This window comes from Mastigoproctus giganteus, chromosome 1, assembly GCF_048544385.1.
Source record: "Mastigoproctus giganteus isolate SK-2022 chromosome 1, ASM4854438v1, whole genome shotgun sequence".
NCBI lineage: Eukaryota > Metazoa > Arthropoda > Arachnida > Uropygi > Thelyphonidae > Mastigoproctus > Mastigoproctus giganteus.
Genome location: NC_143575.1, coordinates 154,842,021 through 154,868,069, shown reverse-complemented (window position 1 = coordinate 154,868,069; position 26,049 = coordinate 154,842,021). Strand labels below are relative to the sequence as shown.

The 26,049-nt window shown below is 38.8% G+C and overlaps 1 protein-coding gene across 6 annotated transcripts in view; it reads left to right on the top strand.

The window, feature by feature from the left end:
* LOC150091205 (voltage-dependent calcium channel subunit alpha-2/delta-3-like) overlaps window positions 1–26,049 on the top strand; it is a 1,918,419-nt gene that overhangs the window by 671,900 nt on the left and 1,220,470 nt on the right. For all 6 annotated transcript variants that reach the window (XM_090374703.1, XM_090374689.1, XM_090374699.1 and 3 more), the window contains exon 10: window positions 12,997–13,086. In XM_090374703.1, the coding sequence (XP_090230829.1) occupies window positions 12,997–13,086 (90 nt within the window). The remainder of the gene's footprint in view (window positions 1–12,996; window positions 13,087–26,049) is intronic.

The window sequence follows — 26,049 nt, the reverse complement described above, 5'->3', positions numbered from 1 at the left end:
TGTCAAGAAATTAGGTGCCATCTCAGCATTCTGATGGGCGCTTATAAGAGTTTGAAGAGTCGGATAGATGCCCTTGAAGGTAATAAAATGAGGGAATCATCAAGTTCTCAGAGGCCCAACTCAATGCCAGAGCTCACTTTTGGCCTTAGTGAAATATTTAATGTTAACTTCTTGCTGGCCATCTTTCCTGTCAGAATAGCTCTGGAGATTGCATTGATAAAGTTCTAACAGGTCTTTTGGGGAGTGAATCTTCTCTACATCGACAGGCCCTTCTTCTTTGAGGGCTCTGCTTTTAGCCCAGTTGATGGTACGAAATTCTCCAGTACAGATTTTGCTTCCTCTCTGGTTGGCAGTTTCTATAATTGCGTCTAGATTCCTGGTCTTATGTATATTCCTTATTTGTTTGAAGCTGTGTTTTTAGCTTAGAAGTGATAGCTTGCTTCACTGCTTTGCTGGAGTCCAAGGGGTGTCTTCACTAGGCTTGATGATTACAAGGCTCTGAGGTCTGGTGACAGTCACCTTCTCTTGAGGTTTGGGCTGTATTGGAACTTTGGCTAAGGTTCTCAGCGAAAGAGTGGAGGTCTGTGGCATATCACTTTGTTGTTTCTGCTCTTTGCTTAGCAAATCTATCTGAGCTTTAAACCGCTCGTTTTGTTTACATGTGGAGGTTTAATAAAATATAAATATGTGGTCTCCATCTTGTACCAGGTATTTATGATCTTGGTGCGGGCATTAGATGTAATCTTATTTGTTTTCTGTGCGACAAATTCTTACAGTTCAGACCTGATGGTCATAACTTGTTCAAGTGTTGCTCCATCTGATATACAAAGATCTTCAGCATGTTGATGTGTCACCTTTTAAAAAAATCACTTCCGCAGCAGAAGCAGAGGAAGGTGGAGACTGCTCTTGAGCTTGTCAGTGGGAACCATGCATGGGGCTTAGAACTGACGGGTCCACAAAGATTGATATATTTGTCCACACTGAAGCTTGACTGGCATGGTGAATAGTGACAAGCCTGTCTGAGTCCATCCTCTATACTTCACTGGTCTGCATTTTGGAGTATGATAAGAAATAAGGAATTTTCAGATTACTGAAGTTTTTTGGATAATTGAAACCTGGCCTATTTAAAGTGAAAGGGGAGCTCATGGGGATATAAAAATGATGCAAGATACGTCACAGTCTGTTGATTTGTTCCAGACTTATAGCCTGGCAAAAATGTGGGTTATTTTCTAGCAGGATAGCGGTAGAAGAAAATCAGTCATGACAAAAATAGTCCTAAGAGTCCCGTACTACTTTCATCTGGGGGTTTTCGGAGCTCCTGATCACAGGGATAATATCCATTTATTTGTCTGATGCATAGTTCACAAAATGTGGGAAACCCATTTTAAGTCTATGGAGATAAAACGTATGGTTCCAGATTCTGCTAAAAGCAGCACAAATACGTTAAATGGCATTTGGAGCAGATGCCTGCTCAAAGTCGAACAAGGAAGATGGCCATGAACAGGGAGATTACAGAACCATCCAGTGTCAACAGCGCTGATAACAACATTAGTGTGGAATGAGCTCCCCCTGATATACATCTGATGACACAATTACTTGTTGCAAGTTGTGTCATCAGATGTGTACCAGGGCTAGCTCGTTCCATGCTTATTAGCATTGCTGACACTAGACAGTTCTGAGATCTCACTGTATATATACTTGATAAAGGGGTAGGAATGGTTGCATTTAAGTTTTTTTTTTTTTTTTAATGAAAACCCCAAACGAGAGAGGTATTAGAAACTATAGTACTTAGTACCATGCATGGGTTAGAGGTTGAGAAGAAAGAAAGAAAGAAGATATTTGTTGATGTTAGACTTGAACATTTGTAGATTGCAATTATCAGGAAATACGTATAAGAGAAGGTTGTTCCAGAAAATGGAAGTTTAATATTAGCATTAGTAGAGGCATTTGTTGCAAGAAAGCAAGCTTATGCAGCATCAGCCAAAAAAAAAACAAAAAAAAACCCACTTCCACTTCACCCCTCTGTTCGTTCAAAATACCTGTCCAGCTGAGCCTTAAACTTATTTAGGCTATCAACCTCCACCACAAGGGATGGAAGTCTGTTCCACCAACCAACCACCCGCTGGCTAAAGGCAAATTTTCGCACGTCTATCCTACATCTGTCTTTCCTCAATTTGAATTTATGCCCTCTCAGGTGATTATTCTGAGCTAGAGGAAGAATCCCATCAGCATTGAGCATGCTCAAACCATTCAAGGCTTTATACACCTCTATCATGCATGGTATATAAGTTGAATGAATAAATGATGAAAAAGAAAAATTAGTTCTGTGAATTTGAAATTGGACAGTAAAAGGATGTTGAGTAGTATTGGCATGTGTGTGGACTGCTTAGGGAGGGAGGGAGGGAGAGAGAGCAGGAATCATAGAATCCAATTCAGAAGAACAGTGCCCATGGAAGTATCTATAGAAAAGGCATGCAGCAGAAACAGAATGTCTATGAGACAGAGTGTGAGAGACTCTGTTAGAGACGAGCCATTAATTAACCTAACTCCCTTCTTTTGAATGGGCTCTAGAAGCCTGAGAGAGGTTTTGGGGGCACCACCCCAGATGTGGGAACAATATTCTATGGTAGTCAGATTTGCGATATGTATGAAGTGAACAGCTGCTTGGAAGAGAAGTAACACTGAGAGCAAAAGAGAAAACCCAGTTTATTAGATGCAGAGGAAACAGTATTTGAAATGTGCATATGCCAAGAGAGATTAGAAGTCAGGATAATCCCCAATAGAGATATATGATCTTGTCAGGATAATCCCCAATAGAGATACATGATCTTGTCAGGATAATCCCCAATAGAGATATATGATCTTGTCAGGATCTTGTTAGAAGTCAGGGTAATCCACAAGATGGATATATGACCTCACCAAGAAATCAGCATATCATCAAAGATAAGCATAGGAACAGAATAATCCTTTTTGAGAGATATTTGACAGGGCTAAGATTTAGAACGATTGAAATCAACTAAGTTGTCTTTGCCCCACTGAAGAATTATCTGGAGATCAACATTTAAGGAATTGGTAGAGGATATTCAAGAAGTTGAAGCTGTTTGAGCAGGGCAAGGTTTTTCCAACTGGAAGGTGGAATGCAATGTGCTATCATCATAAAACTACAGATAGGATTTCTGGTCAATGGAATATGGTCATTAATATACAAGAGGGAAAGATTGGGAGAAAGAACTGTACCTTGGGAAACACCAGCATTAGTGGAGAAGATAGAAATAGGAGAACCATCTACCATCATCAGCAGTGTGTGGTCAGAGAGAAAACTGGATACGCAATTACAAAAAATGGTTGGTAAATCATAAAATAGAAGCTTATTTAGGAGAACTTTGTGCCAAACATGATAAAAAGCCTTCGAAATGTCAAGAGCAACTGCTTGACTTTCACCAAACTTTTCCATTGAATTTGTACAAAGATGGGTAATATAAGGCAGAATATCACCAGTGGATTGATGCTGATGGAATCCACACTGGCGATCATTGATCAGATGGAAAGTTTCTAGATAGTTGGCAGTAAATTCATTTGTCCATTACTTTAGAAAGAGTAAAAGTAATTGCAATGGGATGATAATTGGTTGGGAGGAATTTGTTACCATTTTTAGGAACTGGTTGGATATGAGCAAATTTCAAGCAGAAGGAAAAACAGCTTTGGAATAAGAGAGTGAAAAAAGGCAACACAGAACAGGATTAAATTCAGGTTTTCAGAACAAGTGGAGAAATACCATCAGACACTGAAGCTTCCTTAGCATAAAGATTGTTCAAAATCCTTCTGATGTCCTTTTGACAGAAGACCACAGGAACATTGAATGAAGCATACTGGGAATGGTGTAAGATGGTTTACCAAGATCATTAATACCCAAGTTGGAATCAAAAGAAGATGCTAGCAGGTGTGCTTTATCCTTGGCTGAAGTGGCAATAGGACACCATCTGGTTTTGACAGAGGTGGGGACAGAGATGTGCAAAAGTTGTGGCCAATAGTTTTGGCTAGAGACTATAAGGCTCAGCTACCATTTGGACAAGAAGCAAGTTTTGTACTCTTAGTTTGTTTTGAAATCTACTTTGAACTGATTAATAACTGCACTACAATTGTTGTGAGCTTAGTGCAGACAGAAAATGAAACTGAAGATTTGGAAACAAGCCAATTACAATATCCAACATTCTTCTCTTGAACAGCCTTAACACATTTATTGGAAAACCAAGATTTAGATAAATGACAAGATTTTAAGGTGGAGTGTGAAATAAAGGATTGCATCCCTACAAGAATAATGTCACTAATGCAATCTAAGCAAACATTGACATCAGAAGTTTTGAAACAGTAATCAGACCAGGAAAAGAAGAAAAGAAATCTTGCAGATCATCCCATTGTGAATTCTTGTAATGCCAAACAACATGGGTTGGGAATGGCCATGAGGGAAATGCTCCATTGGAGAAGAGAACATCACCAAGTTGTGATCTGAGGTGCCTAGAGGACCACTCACCTCGACCTTGTACTTAGAGGGGGGTTGTGTGTGAGAAAAAGTTCAAGCGTGTTGGCTCTGTGATTAGGATTGTCTGGTATTCTGGTAGGTAAATGAACAATCTGTGAGAGGTCAGTAGTAATTGCAAATGCCTCAGCATCTCAACCAGCTGGGTCCTTATGACTAGAAAATGGAAGCTAGCTGGAGTTGTGAACATTAAAATCACCAAGGAAAAAAATTACCTCACTGTTAGGAAAGTTGTACTGGAGGAAGTTTCAAAGAGAGAATGTCAGAGAGTTCTAATTGATTAGTGGAGTTGGGAGAACGATAGAGGCAACAGATGAATTTCACACAATGTGGTAGAGAGATTTTAAGCCAGAGAAGATTGAAAAGAGAGGTTCCAAATTACTAATTCTCTGACAGGAAATATCAGAATGGACATATGCACAAGAACCACCTTTGATGCAAAAGGGATCATACAGCGAATAATTCGGACAAGTGAGATGAGCAGTTGTTGAATCAACTGATAATTGTGATTCTGTTAGAAAAGGTACATGGGGTTTTGCAGGCTGTAAGTGTAAATAGTGTAATAGTTCCTTGAAGTTGTCACAGACATTCTCTCAGATATACCACACAAGCTGAACTTGCTACCTGGGAGACTAAAACGCTGATGAAACTGATATTCTGTTGACATTCAAGTGAAGAGGACCCAATTTTGGCAAAGTCCAGACAGTCTGTAACAGCCAAATCCTCTGCTTGCACCTTTACGATGGTGGGACTGTTAGTAATCCTGAGTATAACCTCCATGCAAAAGCACAAGGTGGGTGACCACCCAAGCGTGAACCAACATAAGCAGGGGTCGAAGTGTGGCATCCACACCACATGGAGGAATGCCGCCCCTCTGTGTTACCAGGCAATACTAGGTGGTAGATGACTCTCATCAACCAATGCAATACCACCACTTTGTTTATTGGAGGCTTAAAAGGGTGGAATCCATGTTTAGTCTCCAGAGCTAAGTTCTGGTCAACCCTTTCCCATCTCTTCCATCATGCAGTATGACTAATGACTTTTGAGGTTATGATGAAGATCATGGAGAGATCCAATCTTCCTTACATTTTGAAGCTCTAAAAACAGTGTTTGCAGGCGAGCTGCTACTTAGTACACCGGATCGAACCTATTGGTAACTCTTTGAGAGTCTTCCGAATCAGCTAGTGTTTAATCTTTGCTACCTCTGCTCTGCCAGCTAGTGACTGGAGGGAGTTCGAGTAGTGTGTATGCTGGGGTAGGGCATTGTCAAAGCTAGGTTATGTCACGGATCTGGGTATATTCTTACCATGTTGATGCCATATCCAAAAAATTTCATTACTTCATACAGATGTCCCCCCCACTTTTTCTTATTATTGAATACACCATGAATTGTCAAATTAATAGAGTAAGTTTATCTGCAAAAAGATCTAAACCTCCCAAACACTTCCTAGTTCATTTCACAAATATATGTGGTCTCAATTCTAATCTCAACGATGTCCATTTCCACTTGCAGATAAGCCTATCTGCAAATGGAAATGGACATCGTTTATGGCAAATACTCTGCTTGCACCTTTCACGATGGTGGGACTGTTAGTAATCCTGGGTATAACTCCATGTACAAGCACACAGTAGGTGGCCACCCAGGTGTGAACCAACGTAAGCAGGGGTCGAGGTGTGGGTGCCACACCTTGACCCCTGACAGAATTTCAGTTATCGGTTGATTCAACTACTGCTCATCTCAGTTGCCAAAACTATTTGCTGTATGATTCCTGTCAGCTCAAAGCTGGTACTTCTGCATATGTCCGTTCCGATATTCCCTATCAGAAACTTGGTAAATTGGAATCTCCTCTTTTCGATCTTCTCTGGCTTAAAATCTCTCTACCTCACTGTGTCAAATTCATCTGTTGTCTCTGCTAATCCGTTCAAGCTCTTTGAATTCCTCTCTTTGCAACTTGACTTTCCCCAGTCCAACTTTCCTAACAGTGAGGTAATTTTCCTTGGTGATTTTAATGTTCACAATTCCAGCTGGCTTCTGTTTGCTAGTCAAACTGACCCAGCTGGTCGAGATGCTGAGGCTTTTGCAATTACTAATGACCTTGCACAGATTGTTCATTTACCTACAAGAATACCGGACAATCCTAATCATACAGTCAGCACACTTGATTTTTTTCTCACAAATAATCATTCTAAGTACATGGTCGAAGTGAGTGGTCCTTGAGGCACCTCAAGGACCAATCAAGGATCACAACTTGATGATTGTGTCTTCTCCAATGGAGCCTTTATCTCATGGCTATTCCCAACCTCGTATTGTTTGACATTACAAGAGTGCAAAATGGGATGGCCTGCGATATTTCTTTTCTTCTTTCCCTTGGTCGAATTACTGTTTCAAAACTCCTGATGTCAATGTTTGCTCAGATCGTGTCAGTGAAATTATTGTTGTGGGAATGGAATCCTTTATTCCACACTTCACTTTAAAATCTTGTCCTTTATCTAAACATTGGTTTTCCAATAAGTGTGCTAAGGCTGTTCAAGAGAAGATTGTCCCATATTGTAATTGGCTTGTTTCCAATTCTTCAGTTTTATTTTCTGCCTACACCAAATCTCGCAACAATTGTAAAGCAGTTATTAATCAGTCCAAACTAGATTTTGAACAGGCTAAGAGTAGAAAACTTGCTTCTTGCCCAAATGGTAGCCGAGCATTCTGGTCTCTATTGGCCGCAACTTTTGCCCATCTCTGCTCCCACCTCTGTAAAAACCAGATGGCTCTGTTGTCACTTCGGCCGAGGATAAAGCTGACCTGCTAGCATCCCATTTTTCTTCCAACTCAAGTATTAAAGATCTTTGTAAAACACATCCCACCGTTCGTAGCATGCTCCATTCAATGCCTCCTGTGGTCTTCCGTCAAAAGGATGTCAGAAGGGTTTTGACGAATCTTGATGATAAGAGAACTCCAGGTCCTGATGGTATTTCTCCACTTGTTCTCAAAACCTGTGCTCCTGACTTAACTCCTGTTCTTTGCCGCATTTTTTTCACTTTCTTATTCCAAAGGTGTTTTTCCTTCTGCTTGGAAATTTGCTCATATCCAGTCAGTTCCTAAAAAGGGTGACAAATCCCTCCCATCCAATTATCGTCCCATTGCAATTACTTCTACTCTTTCTAAAGTAATGGAGAAATCAATTAACCGCCAACTCTTAAACTACCTAGAAACCTTCCATCTGATCAACGATCACCAGTATGGATTCCATCAGAGTCGATCCACTGGTGATATTCTTGCTTATGTTACTCTTTTATGGACAAATTCAATGGAACACAAGCATTTGCCCTTGACATTTCAAAAGCTTTTGATCGTGTTTGGCATAAAGGTCTTCTAAACAAGTATCCATCTTATGGTTTGCCAACTGTTTTTTTGTACTTGGTTATCCAGTTTTCTCTCTGATCGCTCACTGAGGGTGATGGTGGATGGCTCTCTGTCTTCTAACTTTTCCACTAATGCTGGTGTCCCCCAAGGTTCAGTTCTTTCCCCCACTCTTTTCCTCCTGTATATTAATGACCTCCTTCCATTGACTGGAAATCCTATCCATAGTTTTGCCGATAATAGTACATTGCATTCCACTTTCCATTTTGAGAAACCTTACTCTGCTCAATCAGCTTCAACTTCTCAAATATCTGCTACCAATTCCTTAAATGCTAATCTCCAGGTAATTCTCCAGTGGGGCAAAGACAACTTAGTTGATTTCAACCCTTCTAAAACTCAGTCTTGTCTTATATCTCACAAAAAGGATTCTTCTGCTCTTATGCTTATCTTTGGTGACACTCCGATTTCTAGGCAAAACAAGATATCTCTTTTGGGGATTACCCTGACTTCTAATCTCTCTTGGCACATTACAAATATTGCTTCCTCTGCATCTAAAAAACTTTGTGTTCTCTTTCGCTCTCGGCATTACTTTTCTTCCAAACAGCTGTTCACTCTGTACAAATCGCAAATCAGCCCTACCATGGAATATTGTTCCCACATCTGTTCCCACATTGCTCCTACATCTAGGAGCCTGGAATCTCAGGCTCCTAGATTCCATTCAGAAGAGGGCAGTTAGGTTAATTAACGACTCCTCTCTAACAGAGTCTCTCCAGTCGCTGTCTCATAGACTTACTGTTTCTGCTGCATGCCTTTTCTACAGATACTTCCATGGGCACTGTTATTCTGAATTGGCTTCTATAATTCCAGCTCTCTCTTTCAAAAGTCTGAACACATGCTGCCACCAGCCAACATCCATTTACTGTTCAGCTTCAAATTCACAGAGCCAACTTTTCATCTTCCTCGTTTATTCATTCAACTGCCGTTTTATTATTATTATTATTATCCATATGGTGCAAGGAAGCCTAAGGCTTTTGCTGCACCAGCCAAAAAAAAAAAAAAAAATTTCTGAGTTACCCCTGAGAGAGAGAGAGAGAGAGAGAGAGAGAGAGTCAGAAATAGTAGGAAATCACCAAGAAAGAGAAGAATGATGATATCCAGCTCAAGACCCTGGGCGTGCGAAGCCCATACTCACCAGATGTGAGCCCCTGGGGGTTTTTAGCAAGTTCCTAGCTGAAATAAGATAAATATTGCAAATTAAGTAAAACACAACAAATATAATAATAATAAGTAAATTTTTTGTTTGTACTTCAATATTGCTGCAGTTTAGAAGATGGACAAAATACAATGGCTTTAGCATATTTAGCAGTTACACAGGCTGTAATCACAGAGTAAACTCAATGCAACAAGAGGACATGAATATAAAATTTTGGAAAGCAGCAGGAGGCCAGAATATTATAAAATTCACTTCAGGCAGGGTTTTGTTGATCAATGGATAAGTTTTCTCCCAAGATAGCTGAAGTAGAGGCTGATAATATTCAAGGTGAATTGGATAGTTACTTTTAAGTGATAGGTAAATTATGATTTATGTTTGATTGCGGGGTTATTTTATTTTAATATTATTTTGTTTTTGACTGATGTAATGTTAGTTTACTTCCTTGCATCATTTGCAAGGAAACAAACTTATACCAGGGATTTCTAACCAGTGTGCTCTGAAACTTTGGTGCGCTGTGAAATTAGGAAAAATTCCATTAAGTTCAATGACAATCATTCTTTAGCTGTGCTGTGAATATTGTTCCTTTTAACCTTTTACTCCAAGTGTGTCTCAAGTGAGAAAGGATTGTCTAAACGTTTTCTAATGCTAGACACCATAAATTAGTTAGTTGATGCTAAAAAATTCTGTGAGTGACCCATCACAGGTGGCAAAAGTGCATATTATCAAAAAAAAAAAAGGATATTATTTTGTACAACAGCTTCAAAAAATTTTTCATTCCGCAGTTCCACACATTCTTGCTAATAAAATATGCAGATTCACCAGATTCGCTGACAAACTGTCATAGCAGTCACAGAGGATACTCCATATTATTATTATTATTCATTTTGATTTCACTCCCTATACAACTGCTTGACTAGGTGAGTGTACATAAAATCACCAGTATGGATTCCGTCAGTGTCAATCCACTGGTGATATCCTGGCTTATGTTACCCACTTATGGACTACTTCAATGGAAAGGTTCGGTGAAACAAAAGTAGTTGCTCTTGACATCTCAAAGGCTTTTGATCGTGTTTGGCATACAGGTCTTCTAAACAAGCTTCCATCTTATGGTTTGCCAACTGTTTTTAGTAATTGGTTATCCAGTTTTCTCTCTGATCGCTCACTGAGGGTGATGGTAGATGGCTCTCTGTCTTCTAACTTCTCCACTAATGCTGGTGTCCCCCAAGGTTCAGTTCTTTCCCCCACTCTTTTCCTCTTGTATATCAATGACCTTCTTGCATTGACTGGAAATCCTATCCATAGTTTTGCCGATGATAGCACATTGCATTCAACTTTCTGTTTTGAGAAATCTTGTCCTGCTCAATCAGCTCCAACTTCTCGAAAATCTGCTACCAATTCCTTAAATGCCGATCTTCAGGTAATTCTCCAGTGGGGCAAAGACAACTTAGTTGATTTCAACCCTTCTAAAACTCAGTCTTATCTTATATCTCACAAAAAGGATTCTTCTGTTCCTATGCTTATCTTTAGTGACACTCCAATTTCTAGGCAAAAGGATATATCTCTTTTGGGGATTACCCTGACTTCTAATCTCTCTTGGCACAAGCACATTACAAATATTGCTTCCTCTGCATCTACAAAACTTGGTTTTCTCTTTCGCTCTCGGCGTTACTTTTCTTCCAAACAGCTGCTCACTCTGTATAAACCGCAAATCCGGCCTGCCATGGAATATTGTTCCCACATCTGGGGTGGTGCCCCCAAAACCTCTCTCAGGCTTCTTGATTCCATTCAGAAGAGGGCAGTTAGGTTAATTAATGACTCATCTCTAACAGTCTCTCCACTCACTTTCTCATAGACGCAGTGTTTCTGCTGCATGCCTCTTTTACAGATACTTTCATGGGCACTGTTCTTCTGAATTGGCTTCTATAATTCCCGCTGTCTCTTTCAAAACAGTCCGAACACGTGCCGCCACCAGCCAACATCCATTTACTGTCCAACTTCAAACCCACAGAACCAACTTTTCATCTTCCTCATTTATTCATTCAACTGCCGTTTTCTGGAACAACCTTCCTTCATACGTATTTCCTGAAAACTACAATCTACAGAAGTTCAAGTCCAATGTCAACAAATATCTTCTTTCGTCTTCTCAACATCCAACCCAAGCACGGTACTAAGTACTATAGGTTCTAATACCTCTCGTGTTTGGGGTTCACATAAAAAAAAAAAAAAAAAAAAGGCATATCAGACAATACAAGTATTACAAGAAAAAGTCTTTCAAATTACTTTATATACTTTACTTTTATAAATCTGCAGAATATCACTTTGACCACTTGTCAAAATTTGGAACATTGTCTGCCTTTCCCACTGCTGCATTAGTATGGTATTCAGCTTCTGTTGCCTTCCCTTTTAGCATTAGCATTAGTTGAGGCATATGATGCAAGAAAGCAAGCTTATACAGCTTCAACCAAAAAAAACCTTTCCCATTTCATCCATCCAGTCACTCCAGATGTTTGTCGAGTTCAGCCTTAATTTTATTTAAGCTATCAACTTCCACAACAACAGATGGAAGTCTGTTCCAGAAATCAACTACCCATATCTAAAGGCAAGCTTCCACACATCTATTCTACAACTGTCTTTCCTCAATTTGAATCTATGCCCCTCAGGTTCTTAATCTGAGCAAGCAGAAGTATCCTGTCAGCATTCAGCCTACTCAAACCATTCAAGGCCTTATACACCTCAATCACATCACCTCACAGGTGCCTAGTCTCCAGATGCTGCAACTTGCAGAACTTAAGCCTTTCTTCGTAAGTGCACCCCTTTGTTCCTCTCACCAATCTTGTTGTCCTTCTCTGTACTCGTTCCAGCAACTCTACATCCTTCCTAAAATGAGACCTCCAGATCTGAACGCAGTACTCAAGGTGTGGCCTGACCGTTGCCATATACAAAGGGATAATCACCTGCTTGTCTCTGCTAACAAAATTCCTATATATCATTCACAAAACTCCAAAAACCTGCTCTGGCAGCCCATCTGCACTGCTCAGAAAATTCATATCTGACTGCACAATTACCCTCAGGTCTTCCTAATTTCCACCTCCCTGAGTGTAGTACCACACAGTTGGCACATTTCTCTTGGGTTACTGCTACCCATATGCAGTACTTTGCATTTGTCAATGTTAAATTCAGTTGCCACTTCTCAGCCCATCTGCCTATAGATCCTGTTGCAGTAGCATACTGTCTTTAGTGTCATTAACAACCTTTTCCTTAACTTTGTATCATCTGCAAATTTGGATATTAAGCCTGATATACCTTCATCAATATCATTGATATATACACAAAACAACAATGGGCCCAGCACCGACCCTGGGGGACTCCATTAATAGCATTAGTGCCCGTAGAGCAGTGTCCTTTCATTACCACTCTTTGCCGTCTCCCACTCAATCATCACTTTTGGAACAACCTCCCTTCATACGTATTTCCTGAAAATTATAGTCTACAGAATTATAGTCTGATGAGGTGGATATAACCAGTGATGAGCTATAATGGGCTCTCATGAGCCCACTATAGCTCATCACTAGTTATATCTATCTCGTCAGAATGTGTCCAGGCAACCATTGGTGTCTAATCTGCCATCATGGGTGTTATTTTGTAAAAGTTACTTCAGAAAGTGATTGATCAGATAATTTACCAGATAGGAGTTGCAAAATGAAAGACAAAATTTTCATTTAAATGGCTTCACCCAGTCTGGCTATTGCTTCTCCTCATAGATGGTGATAAATATTATCACTAACTCATTTATTTGTGAAAAGATCCTGCTATAATATTGTTTTGACAGGATTTAAACCTGCATTATAGAACAATTAATGGTTTTCATTTTTTTTTTTCTCTCTTTTCTAGGAATTTAGAAAGAATTTGGATGAGTTGAAAACTGTTAATATTGCTAATTTTACACTAGCTTTGGTTTCTGCATTTGAATTGCTTCAGGAGGTAAGTATTAATGTTGGAACTAGTAGTTTAAAATATTTAGTTTTTTCTTTTAGAAAGAAGACTCACAAACATTGCTGCTCTCTTTTCGATAGTCACTTCCCCAAAAAAATAATAATAAATAAATAAATGATGAGAATTGCTCAGAAGTGATATAATCATTAGCATATTATTCGGTAATAGAAAAAGTATCATACATGCCTCAGGGATGTACATTTTAGCAAACAGGCAGCTTGTGCAAATAAATTGTTATATAGAATTCAACACTAGAAATGCACCTCATAATTACTGATAAGATGGTTAATAAATCAATTTGAATTAATAGTGATTATTGTGAGATTAGAACACTATTATATATGTTGAAGAGATAGTTGCAAACTAAAACCAGTAATGCTGACAAGGGTTTCAACTGCCACATGCATATGAGCAATAATGAAAATAAAATAAAATAAAAATTTCATAAATAAATAAATAAGCAGAAGCCTACATAAAAGCATGGCAGCACAGTCTCCTGCTTAAAACTCACTAAAGGAGGAGAGGGGATTTTCTTTTGTCTTTACCTTGTTCTCTTCTTTTTATGGTTGTATTCTCTAACTTTGTTATTTTATTTACATTTTTTTCTGTCTTTTAATTTTTAAGTTTGTGTTTAGTTATCAAATTAATGTAATTTCTTCGCAGTTTTGCTGTTAAATTTCAGGATGTTCATGGTTCTCTTTGCACTTAGCAAGCCACAACAGAAATAAGAGTGTTTGGTAATTTTCCACAGGGCTGATGCCTCTGTGTTTTCCCCCTAACGTTTCCAATTTTTTTTTTTTTTTTTTGGTTTTGTTTCTTCTTTAGTGGGTAATATGCATTTGTCTGTTGGGTTAAGTGGAGTCGGTTTCTTATCGTATTTCCAGCAGAAGCAGTTCTGCCATACTTTAAGATTGAAACTGCACTACTCTGCTTTCCTTGGTGAGTATATGCTTCTTTTATTTATTTAATTTTGAAAATTTCACCTTATTCTAATTTTTGTTCATATGCAGATGGCACCGTGTCAGTATTGCTGGTTGCAGTTTGCAATTATCTCTTTAACATGGTGTGATAGTGTTTAATTTCATAAAAATCATTACTTGATTCCGCCACATTTTGTTTTCAGTTTTTATCGAATTAATAAATTGTTACGAAAGCTGCCATTACACATTACCTCTATTGGTTTGTAAAGATTAGTATGTAATGTATGTACATAATATGAACATATAGTAAAAGTATTTCTTGGAATTTCAAGAAAATTTATTGTATGTATTTATGAGTGTAACTATTCGTTCTACTTTAAAGGTCAACTTAAAATAATTTGAAAGGATTTACATCTATAACGCTTTAAGGTTTAAAAATTACAGTCCTTCAATAACAGCAGTAAATAAAATAGAGTTAACTTTATTGTTAAGTCCATTATGCAGAATCCAGTTGTAATTGATTATGTGGTTCACAACAAAGATCTATGCTGCCTCAACAGTTATACCAACAAACAATACATATGAAAATAATTATATGATTGAACAAATCCATGGATAGTCTCAAAAAGACAGTATGTGCACTTAGCAAACAAATGATCATTGACCAAAACTTTTTTAAAGTCTTAAAATTAGTACTGACTGATTAGAGCTTCTTCATGATGATATCAGACATGTATAAGTGCATGTGGCATAAGTATAAGCAGGAAATTTGGATAAATTTTCAGCTAGATGGCAGAATGGGTGTCAAATATATCAGTTCCAAAAAATGCCAAAAGTGGTAATTGATTTACTTCATTAAACTTTGGTAACCGTGAATTGTCAAATCCCTTTTCAAAAAAGGCTTAGGTATGTTGTTTATATTTGTTGTATTTATTAGAATATAATTTCCACATTTTTTTCTGTGCAAGATTTCTAAAGAGTTGTCAATTTCAGCAGTCCACTTGCCATTCAAGGATTGGGGCAGAAGTTTAAGCTATCATCAGAAGAACTGATAAAACATTCTGTTTCCAGCTGTGTAGTCCTCTGCTGTTGATTGACAGAGGAACCTTTATATAAATGGATAAATGTTTTGATGTGAAACATCCTTGGAGGTACCTACGAAAATTTCAGTGTAGTAAATCTGATTTGTCACAAAAAATGAATCACAGAAGTGATTGTCATCTGCAGCTTCTGCCAGAGGCACTTCCCACACTCCCACCACCAGTCTTGTCAAGCACTGACTGGTACGATGTCTTGAGTTTGAACCAATTTACAAAATTCAAATGCCATTCTTTTGAATTTCATCGAACTGCATTAGAAAAACACAATAAAAAAAAATGTATGTGTACCTTGTACCCCAAGGAGGTTTCACATAAAAACCACCTTTAGATACATTGCAATTGCATCCTTGGCTTGGTGGAAGAGGTTAGAGAAATCCAAGCCAGTAGCCTAAATACCCATTTTATTGTAGCCATTTGTTGAAATGTGTAATATCACAATCCTGCAGTAGTAACATTACAACAATACAAGTATTTGTCATATGATTGCAACATTACAAATATTTGTCAACAATTTCTTTTTTCATCTGGCATTTTCGTTACATTCCATTGTTAGTTACCGCTATAGCTGTTTTCACATCAATAATTTTAAATTTTCGAAAATAAAATTTGAGTGTTCAACAATGCTGAAGTGCAGTGTTCTCTAGGGTTTTGTCACTTTCATTCTTGCTCAATACTCTATAAAGACAAAGGTTGCAAGTATCAAGTACCTCAATTGATGCTGTTTTCCAGAAACATTTAGATATGCTGCAATTGCAATATATCTAAAGGTGGTTTTTATGTGAAACCTCCTTGGGGCCACCTAAAATCTATTATAAGTGCCCCCAGGGAGGTTTCACATAAAGCCATCTTTATTGTGTATGCTTGGACAAAAAAAAAAAAAAAAAAAGTTTTTTTTTTTTTTACCCCCTTCTCCATAACAGGAACAAAGGACACTTAATTATTTTGCTACCCATATGTAGTACTTATACATTTGTCAATGTTAAACTTCATTTGCCACCTCTCAGCCCATCTGCTCAACCTTTCCAGATCCTGTTGCAGTAGCATAGTGTCAGTAGTGTCCTTGACAACCCTGCCAACCTTTGTATCGTCTGAAAACTTGGACATTAAGCTTGATATACCATCATCAATATCATTTATAAATACAGAAAACAATAATGGACCCAATATTGAACCCTGAGGGACTCCATTAATAACATTAGTCCACGATGAGCAGTGTCCATTGATTACCACTCTCTGTCTTCTCCCCCTCAAGCCACACTGCTCCAATTTGCGCAGCAGTCTTCCCTGTGCAACAGTATCAAAAGCCTTTCTAAGATCCAAGTATATAATATCAAAGTTATTCCCTGCATCCAGTTCTTTTGTAACTGCATCATAGTATCCAATCAAATTGGTCAGGCAAGACTTCCCCTTAACAAAACCATGCTGTGTCCGAGCTATAACTGAAGTGTTGTCTAGATGATCCTGCAGTGCTTCTTTAACCAGTGCCTCCATTAATTTTCCTGGAACAGAAATTAAACTAACAGGTCTATAATTACTTGTGTCGCCCTTTGATCCTCCTTTGTGAATTGAGGTCACATTTGCACATCTCCAGTCCATGGGTACTTCCCCTGAGTCCAAGGAAGCTCTCATAATTATGGCTAAGGGTTTGCTTACTTCCTTTGCTGCCTCCTTTAATATAACTGGATAGATCCCATCCACCCCAGGTGCCTTTCTTGTATTTATCTTCAACAATTTCTCCTCCACTTTACTCTCAGTTATTACAAGATTCTCTAGCTTACTGCCGAGTTGAATATACCTCTGGCATTCCCCTCGCTGAGTAACTCCTCATGTGTGAATGTCGATGCAAAATAATCATTTAGTTTGTTAGCTACCTGAGCAGGATCATCAACAGTTGACCCATCGATATCAAGTGGACCAATCTGATTCATCCCCTTCCTTCTAGAGTTTACATAATAAAGAACTCTTTGCTGTTTTTCTTTGCATCCCTTGCCAAAGATTTCTCGTAATCTGCCTTCGCCTGCCTAACCTCCTTTGTAACTTGGTTACAGATCAACTTGTATCTATCATAGGCTTCTGTGTCACGGGTTAATTTGTATGTATCCCATGCATTTTTCTTCTCTGCCATATGTCTCATTAGTTCATCTGACATCCACTTAGGCCTAAACCTTGAACAATATTTCTTAGTTGGTATATAAAGCCTAGTAGCTTCCAAGATAAGTTCTTTGAATGCTTTCCATTTTGAATTTGCTGTTGGTAACATCATCAGTTGGTCTCACTGTATAGAATTTAAACACTGAATCTGAGAGGGCGCTGAATCTCTTTAAAAGTTACAGCTGTCAGTTACAGGCTCTGCAAAAACGATAAGTGTTTACCTGTTATTTACATGATTGTTATTTTATATTGTACTTAATACGTAGTCATATAGTTATAGTTACGCTGGTTATTTTTTATTTTTAATTTAGATAAAGAGTTTTTGTGGATTTTACTTACGATAGGTAAAACCGTTATTTCGTTCCATTTTTGTAGCCATTGTTTTTGGATATAGTGGTAGGGAATTCAAATTTTTTTAATTGAGGTAGCTAGGTAGCTCTAACGCATAATTATATAGTAATACGCTTCACTGTTTCTATTTAATAGTTTCTATTCAAATACTATTGATATTTAATTTATTGATTTTATTAATTTAAACTACCATGCCCCAAACTAGAGCAGCAAAGCAACGGGCACAAAGTGGCAGGAGTGCTGTGACTCGGGGGAGAACTGAGGGGGGCAGTTCTCCAACGCATCACAGCCTAAAGAAATGTGCAACTTGTGAAATGTTTGCCGAACTCTCTGGAACGGAACATGATATTGCCATGGGGGATGTCTTTGTGTGTGCGCGATGCAAGGAGTGTATCGAAATCAGGCAACAACTCAGCGTTCTTATGGGCCTATATGAGAGCTTGAAGGACAGGGTGGATGCCCTCGAAGGAACTAAATTGAGGGGCCCATCAGGCTCTCAGCTGCCCACATCAACGCCAGAGCTTGCACTTGGTCATCACGCAACACAGCGGCAACCCCTAAGGCAGAATGCGCTGGTCCCACAGGAACTAGTTGTTGTTGGTGACTCTATTGTCAGGGAAACGGGGAACATCCTTTGTAAAAAGGATAGGTGGAACAGGACCAGGGTATGTCTGCCAGGGGCAAAGGTTGATGACGTTGTAGAGCGGATATCATCTTTCAAGGGCACAAAAGGTGATATAGTTGTACACGTTGGCACTAATGATATTAAGAGTAGGAGACCGGCAGAATTACTCAACAAGTACAGGTCACTGTTGAAAAAAAGCCGTGAAATAGGGTTGAATTTGAAAGTGTCTGCAATTCTGCCCAGACACGATAGGAGGGAGTACATGATGAGAGCCTTGTCGATCAATTCGGCCCTGGAAGGATTGTGCAAGGCTCAAGGGGTAGAATTTTTTTCAGCCTGGACTGTACTTGTTAACAGGAGAGATTGCTTCTACAGGGATGGGATACACTTAAATAGAAAGGGTGCAAGAATATTTGCTGATGCTATCGAGGCAGTGTTAGGTGGGTCGGAAAACTGCTAGTTTGGGGGGATACAAAGACTAATAGTTTAACAGTAACCGCAGGCAGAGGTGAAGGTGATTCTTGCACAACTTCTATTAGAATAAGAAGCGACCTGGAGCGAGGGGTGTTGGGGGTTTCAGGGACGGATGGCAGTCATCATGGAATAGTTGGGTATATGGGATGTGTTAGGGTAACAAGGAATAGGCATAGGAGCATGTATGCTTGCATGTATACAATGCTAGAAGTATAGTAAATAAATTTGATGAATTTGAAGTGTTGGTCAAGACATCAAAGGCGGATATTGTTGGGATAGCAGAGACGTGGTGTCACAAAGATATAAGGAATGCAGAACTGGAATTTGGGGAGTACAATGTGTACAGAAAGGATAGACAGGACAGAAAGGGAGGGGGTGCTATGCTGTTAATTAAGAAAAACATAAAATCAAAGGAAGTGCACCCAGTTAATATAGATGAACAGTGCTCTGTTGAGTCAGTTTGGTGCGAGATAAGCACTGCGAAAGGAAAAATAAGGGTAGGAGTGTGTTATAAGCCTAATGACTTGAATGAGTACAATGAACAATTGTACAGAGAAATAGAGTGGGCCAGTAAATCTGAATGTCTTATAATGGGGGATTTTAACTTCCCAGATATTGACTGGAACTTGTGGGTTGGTCACTCACACACCAGTCAGACTTTTGTGGATTTATTGGATGATTGTTTTCTGCAGCAGCATGTTCGAGAGGCAACCAGAGAAAGTAATACTCTTGATCTGGTTATCAGCAGTGATCATTCGTGTATTAAGAATTTGCAGATAAAGGAACCACTAGGTGGCAGTGATCACAGTGTGCTGAAGTGGGATTTACTCAAAGAGGTAACTACCGTCAGGGGTAAAGGAAAGGGTTTTTGCTTCCGTAAAGGGGAGTACAGTGGTCTCAGACAGTTTTTAAATTCTGTACAGTGGGATCAACTGACGATGTTACCAACAGTAAATTCTAAGTGGGAAGCATTCAAGGAATTAATCGTGGAAGCTACTAGACTTTATATACCGATTAAGAAATATCGTTCAAGGTTTAGGCCTAAATGGTTATCAAATGAACTAATGAGACTCGTGACAGAGAAGAAAAATGCATGGGATGTATATAAATTATCAGGTGACGCAGAAGCCTGTGGCATATATAAGCTAGTCTGTAATCAGGTCACAAAGGAGGTTCGGCAGGCGAAGGCGGATTACGAGAAATCTTTGGCAAAGGATGCTAAGAAAAACAGCAAGGATTTCTTTACTTATATAAACTCTAAAAGGAAGGGGATGAATAGGATTGGTCCACTTGACATCGATGGTTCGACTGTTGATGATCCTGCTCAGATAGCAAACAAACTGAATGAGTATTTTGCATCTACATTCACACGTGAGGAATTATTACAGTTTGAAAATGGAAGAAGGTTATCAAATTGTAGCAGTGTGCTTAATGATTTTGTAATAACTGAGAGCAAAGTGGAGGAGAAATTGTTGAAGTTAAACATAAGAAAGGCACCTGGGGTGGATGGGATCTATCCAGTTATTTTAAAGGAGGCGGCAAAGCAACTAAGCAAACCCTTAGCCATAATTATGAGAGCATCCTTGGACTCAGGGGAGGTTCCCACGGACTGGAGATGTGCAAATGTGTCCCCAATTCACAAAGGTGGATCGAAGGGTGACACGAGTAATTACAGACCAGTTAGTTTAACTTCTGTTCCGGGTAAAATAATGGAGTCACTGGTTAAAGATGCATTGCAGGATCATCATGGGTTTGTTAAGGGAAAGTCTTGTCTGACAAATTTGATTGGTTATTATGATATGGTCACAAAGGAACTGGATGCGAAAAATAATTTTGATATCATATACTTGGATTTCAGGAAAGCTTTTGACACTGTTGCGCATGGAAGACTACTGTACAAATTGGAGCAGAATGGTATTAAGGGTAAGTTGCGACAATGGATAAAAGGATGGTTAAGTGGGAGAAGACAGAGGGTGGTAATCAATGGGTGCTGCTCTTCATGGACTAATGGTATTAGTGGAGTCCCACAGGGTTCGGTGTTGGGTCCACTGTTGTTTTGTGTATTTATCAATGATATTGATGAAGGTATATCAGGCTTAATGTCGAAGTTTGCAGATGACACAAAGGTTGGCAGGGTTGTTAATGACAGTAATGGCAGTGTGCTACTACAACAGGATCTAGATAATTTGGGCAGATGGGCTAAGAAGTGGCAACTGAAGTTCAACCTTGACAAATGCAAAGTACTGCATATGGGTAGAAGTAACCCCAGAGAAACGTACCAACTGTGTGGTACTACACTTAAGGTGGTAGAAAATGAAAAAGACCTGGGAGTAATTGTGCAGTCAGATATGAAGTTTTCTGAGCAATGCAGACAGGCTGCTAGGGCAGGTCATGGGGTTTTGTCAATGATATATAGGAATTTTGCTAGCAGGGAAAAGGAGGTGATTGTCCCTCTGTATAAGGCAATGGTCAGGCCACGCCTTGAGTACTGCGTACAGGTCTGGAGGCCTCATTTTAGGAAGGATGTAGATTTGCTTGAGCGTGTACAGAGAAGAGCAACACGATTGGTGAGGGGAATGAAAGGATTCTCTTACCAAGAGAGGCTTAAGTTCTGCAAATTGCAGTGGCTGGAGACTAGGCACCTGCGCGGTGATCTGATTGAGGTCTATAAGGCCTTGAATGGGTTGAGCACGCTGAATTCTGATGGGATCCTTCCACTTGTTCAGATTACGAACCTACGGGGACATAAGTTCAAATTAAGAAAGGACAGATGTAGAATAGATGTGCGGAAATTTGCCTTTAGCCAGCGGTTGGTTAATTGCTGGAACAAACTTCCATCTGTCGTTGTGGAAGTTGATAGGTTAAATAAATTTAAGGAGGAACTGGACAGGCATTTGGAGGGAATGGTGTGATGATTTTTTTTTTTTTTTTTTTTTTTGGCTGATGCTGCATAAGCTCCTACACTTGCTTTCTTGCATCATGTGCCACTACTACTACTACTACTACTGTCTCAGTCCATCATAGTCGCCTTTACGAAAGCAATAACCCTTCCCTTTACCCCTAATGGTAGTTACCTCTTTGAGTAAATCCCACTTCAGCATACTGTGATCACTGCCACCTAGTGGTTCATTTACCTGCAGTTTCTTAATGCATGAAGAATCACTACTGATAATCAAATCAAGAGTATTACTCCCTCTAGTTGCCTTCCGAACATGCTGATGTAGAAAACAATCATCCAATAAATCCACAAAAGCCTTGCTAGTGTGTGAGTGACCAGCCCCCAAATTCCAGTCAATATCTGGGAAATTAAAATCCCCCATTATAAGACTCTCTGATTTACTGGCCCACTCTATTTCCCTGTACAGTTTCTTATTATACTCATCAGAATCATTGGGCCTATAGCACACTCCTACTCTCAATTTTGATCTCCCAATGCTTATGTCACACCAAACTGACTCGACACTGCACTGTCCAGCAATGTCGACTGGCTTCACTTCCTTGGATTTTATGTATTTCTTAACTAATAGCATAACCCCTCCTCCCTTCCTATCCTGTCTATCCTTTCTGTAGACATTGTACTAACCAAATTCCAGTTCTGCATTTCTTATGTCTGTGTGACACCACGTCTCCGAAATCCCCACAATATCTGCCTTTGATGTTTTGAGCAATACCTCAAATTTATCAAATTTATTTACTAAACTCCTAGCATTGGTGTACACGCAAGTACAGTAAACCCCCGCTATTCGCGGTATCTGTATTTGCAGTTTCGCATATTCGCAATCGCTGATTTAATATAAAACCAAACCTAAAAAACTGTGAAATCAAAAGCGCTAATGCCGGTGTCCCCCAAGGTTCAGTTCTTTTCCTCTTGTATATTAATGACCTTCTTCCATTGACTGGAAATCCTATCCATAGTTTTGCCGATGATAGCACATTGCATTCCATTTTCCATTTTGAGAAACCTTGTCATGCTCAATCAGCTTCAACTTCTCAAAAATCTGCTACCAATTTCTTAAATACTGATCTTCAGGTAATTCTCCAGTGGGGCAAAGACAACTTAGTTGATTTCAACCCTTCTAAAACTCAGTCTTGTCTTATATCTCACAAAAAGGATTCTTCTACTGCTATGCTTATCTTTAGTGACACTGCGATTTCTAGGCAAAATGATATATCTCTTTTGGGGATTACCCTGACTTCTAATCTCTCTTGGCACAAGCACATTACAAATATTGCTTCCTCTACATCTAAAAAACTTGGTTTTCTCTTTCGCTCTTGGCGTTACTTTTCTTCCATACTCTCCCAGCTCACTCTTTATAAATCGCAAATCCGCCCTGCTATGGAATATTGTTCCCACATCTGGGGTGGTGCCCCCAAAACCTCTCTCAGGCTTCTTGATTCCATTCAGAAGAGGGCAGTTAGGTTAATTAATGACTCATCTCTAACAGTCTCTCCACTCACTTTCTCATAGACGCAGTGTTTCTGCTGCATGCCTCTTTTACAGATACTTTCATGGGCACTGTTCTTCTGAATTGGCTTCTATAATTCCCGCTGTCTCTTTCAAAACAGTCCGAACACGTGCCGCCACCAGCCAACATCCATTTACTGTCCAACTTCAAACCCACAGAACCAACTTTTCATCTTCCTCATTTATTCATTCAACTGCCGTTTTCTGGAACAACCTTCCTTCATACGTATTTTCTGAAAATTACAGTCTACAGAAGTTCAAGTCCAATGTTAACAAATATCTTCTTTCATCTTCTCAACCTCCAACCCAAGCACAGTACTAAGTACTATAGTTTCTAATACCTCTCGTGTTTGGAGTTTACATAAAAAAAAATAAATAAATAAAAAAAAACTAATACTAATACAATATTTTAGGACATTGTTAATGTTAGTATAAAATGCAAACATATTCATCCCCTACTTTTAGCAGCATATTCATATACCCAAAAGATTTAAAATTAAAAATGACAACAAAACAAGCTAAATTTGAACTGAATCCCATTAATCAAATCACAATAATATCATTAATTTATATGATTAAAAGCAAGACTAACTTAAAAAGACTGTTACAAAAGTTAAGAATAGTCACTATTAGCAGTAATGAAACTCTTCAAAATGTAACTGAACAGCTGCTTCATAATTATTATTAAGAGATCAAATTTGCAAGATATCACATTTTTTAAAATTTATTTAGACTATCAAATTCCACAACAAATTTGATAGTCTAAATGGGAATTTGTTCTAGCAATCAACCACCTGCTGGCTAAAGGTGAATTTCTGCACATATGTTCTACAACTGTCTTTCCTCAATTTGAATTTATGCCCCATAAGATGTGTAATCTGAGCAAGAGGAAGAATCCTATCAGCATTGAGCTTGCCCAAACCATTCAAAGCCTTATACACCTCAATCAGATCCCCTCTCAGATGCCTTTCATGATGCTGCAATTTAATCCCTTCTTGATAAGAGAAACCAATCCTTTGTTCCCTCTCACTAATCTTGTTGCTCTTCTCTGACTTCATTGGACACCATCCATTGTGGGGTTGTCTCAATGCAGATCGACAAGGACAACTCATTGAATTGCTCATTGAGAGACAAAACATAACTAAACTAAATACTGGCTTGCCAACTTACGTCCATCTCTCTACAGGAACAACCTCTGCAGTAGATCTCTCCATCTGCTCTCCATCCCTATTTCCTAGAGTTGAGTGGTTGGCTTGATATCCACTCAGCACTGATAACTTCCTATTAATATGTAAAATTCAAACATCACATTCTGTAATTTCAGAAAACCACATAAAATAAAAATTATCCAAAGCGGGTTGGGCAAAGTAAACTTCTTATGTGCCTTTTGATGATCAGATCATTGAAACCCATCCTATCGACACAGTTACCAATCATATTACAAAACAAATGCTGGCAGCTGCATCTAGTGTGATTCCACCATCAGGGTCAACCATCCATAGAACCATAAATTATGATACCATTGATATAATGGTATCATCTATATAGATGATACAAAGATATCATTTATTAATTATATTCAAGGTTTATTAGGCTTAATGTCTAAGTTTGCAGATGATACAAAAGTTGGCAGGGTGGTTTATGACAGTAATCAAGGTATGTTACGGCAACAAGATCTAGAAAAATTAGGGAGATGGGCTGAGAAGTGGCAATTGAAGTTTAACTTTCCTCCTAATACAAATGCAAGATAATAGTATCAACTGTGTGGTTCTACACCCAAGGATAGTGGAAAACCTGGCTATGAAATTTCTCTGAGCAGTGCGGTTGGGCTGCTGGGACAACTCATGGGGTTTTGTCAAAAATAATATAAGGAATTGGCTAAGGTAAAGAAAGCCAACACGAGAATGACAAGAAACGTCGGATAACTTACGCGGAAAATTAGTTTCCTGACACCGGACTCTAGTGCTGCTCACTCAGTAAACAGACGGTAGGTGTTACCAGTCTGGAGCCGAAATCAAGAAGGATATATTGATTGACAGGTAGGCGTGGCAAACGATGAAATGATTGGTTGTGGCCACAACAGACAACAAGCTACTGTGTAGTCATTGGTTGACATTATGAGTATTTGTGAGTAAAGAATGGTACATAATAGTTTTGTGATGAACGGTAAACAGGTAATAGTAGCGATGAATCTTTTAAAGATGGAAGAAATTTGGAGGGAAAATAAAACAATGGTTGATTTTTTGATGAAAAGTAAATTAATAAAAGTTTCTTTCTGTTCATTTTTATGTTCTTCATTATGTTTTTTTTTCTCATTATTAAAAGCAGATTTTTGGAGTTCATGAATGTTTTTACCATACTGTTGACTTAGGTTTGGTTACGAAAAAAGGAAAAGGTTTCTTTATTTTTCATTATATTTCTTAACCTGAACTTAAAAATAAAAGTACAGTAATAAAAATTAATATTTTGTTAATAAACAATTTATGCGCTAGTCCACCCATGATTCTAAAGAAAAAAGATTATGTTACCCCCTTCATTTTGGGAGGGGTTCAAGCTCCCATGGGATTCAAGTGGAGGTAACCTGACCTTTTTTTACCATTATGGAAAGCGTTCATTAGGGCAAGTTATCATTAGTGCTTCTGAGTGATACTAAACCGATGTTATCACATGTTGTGTTCGTGCACCAGTCACATAGTTTGCCACGCCTACCTGTCAATCAATATATCATTCTTGACTTTGCTCCAGACTGATAACACCTACCGTCTGTTTACCGAGCGAGCAGCGCTACCTTCACCCAGGAATTTTGCTAGCAAGGATAAGGCGGTGATTAACCCATTGTATGAAGCACTGGTTAGGCTGCATCTG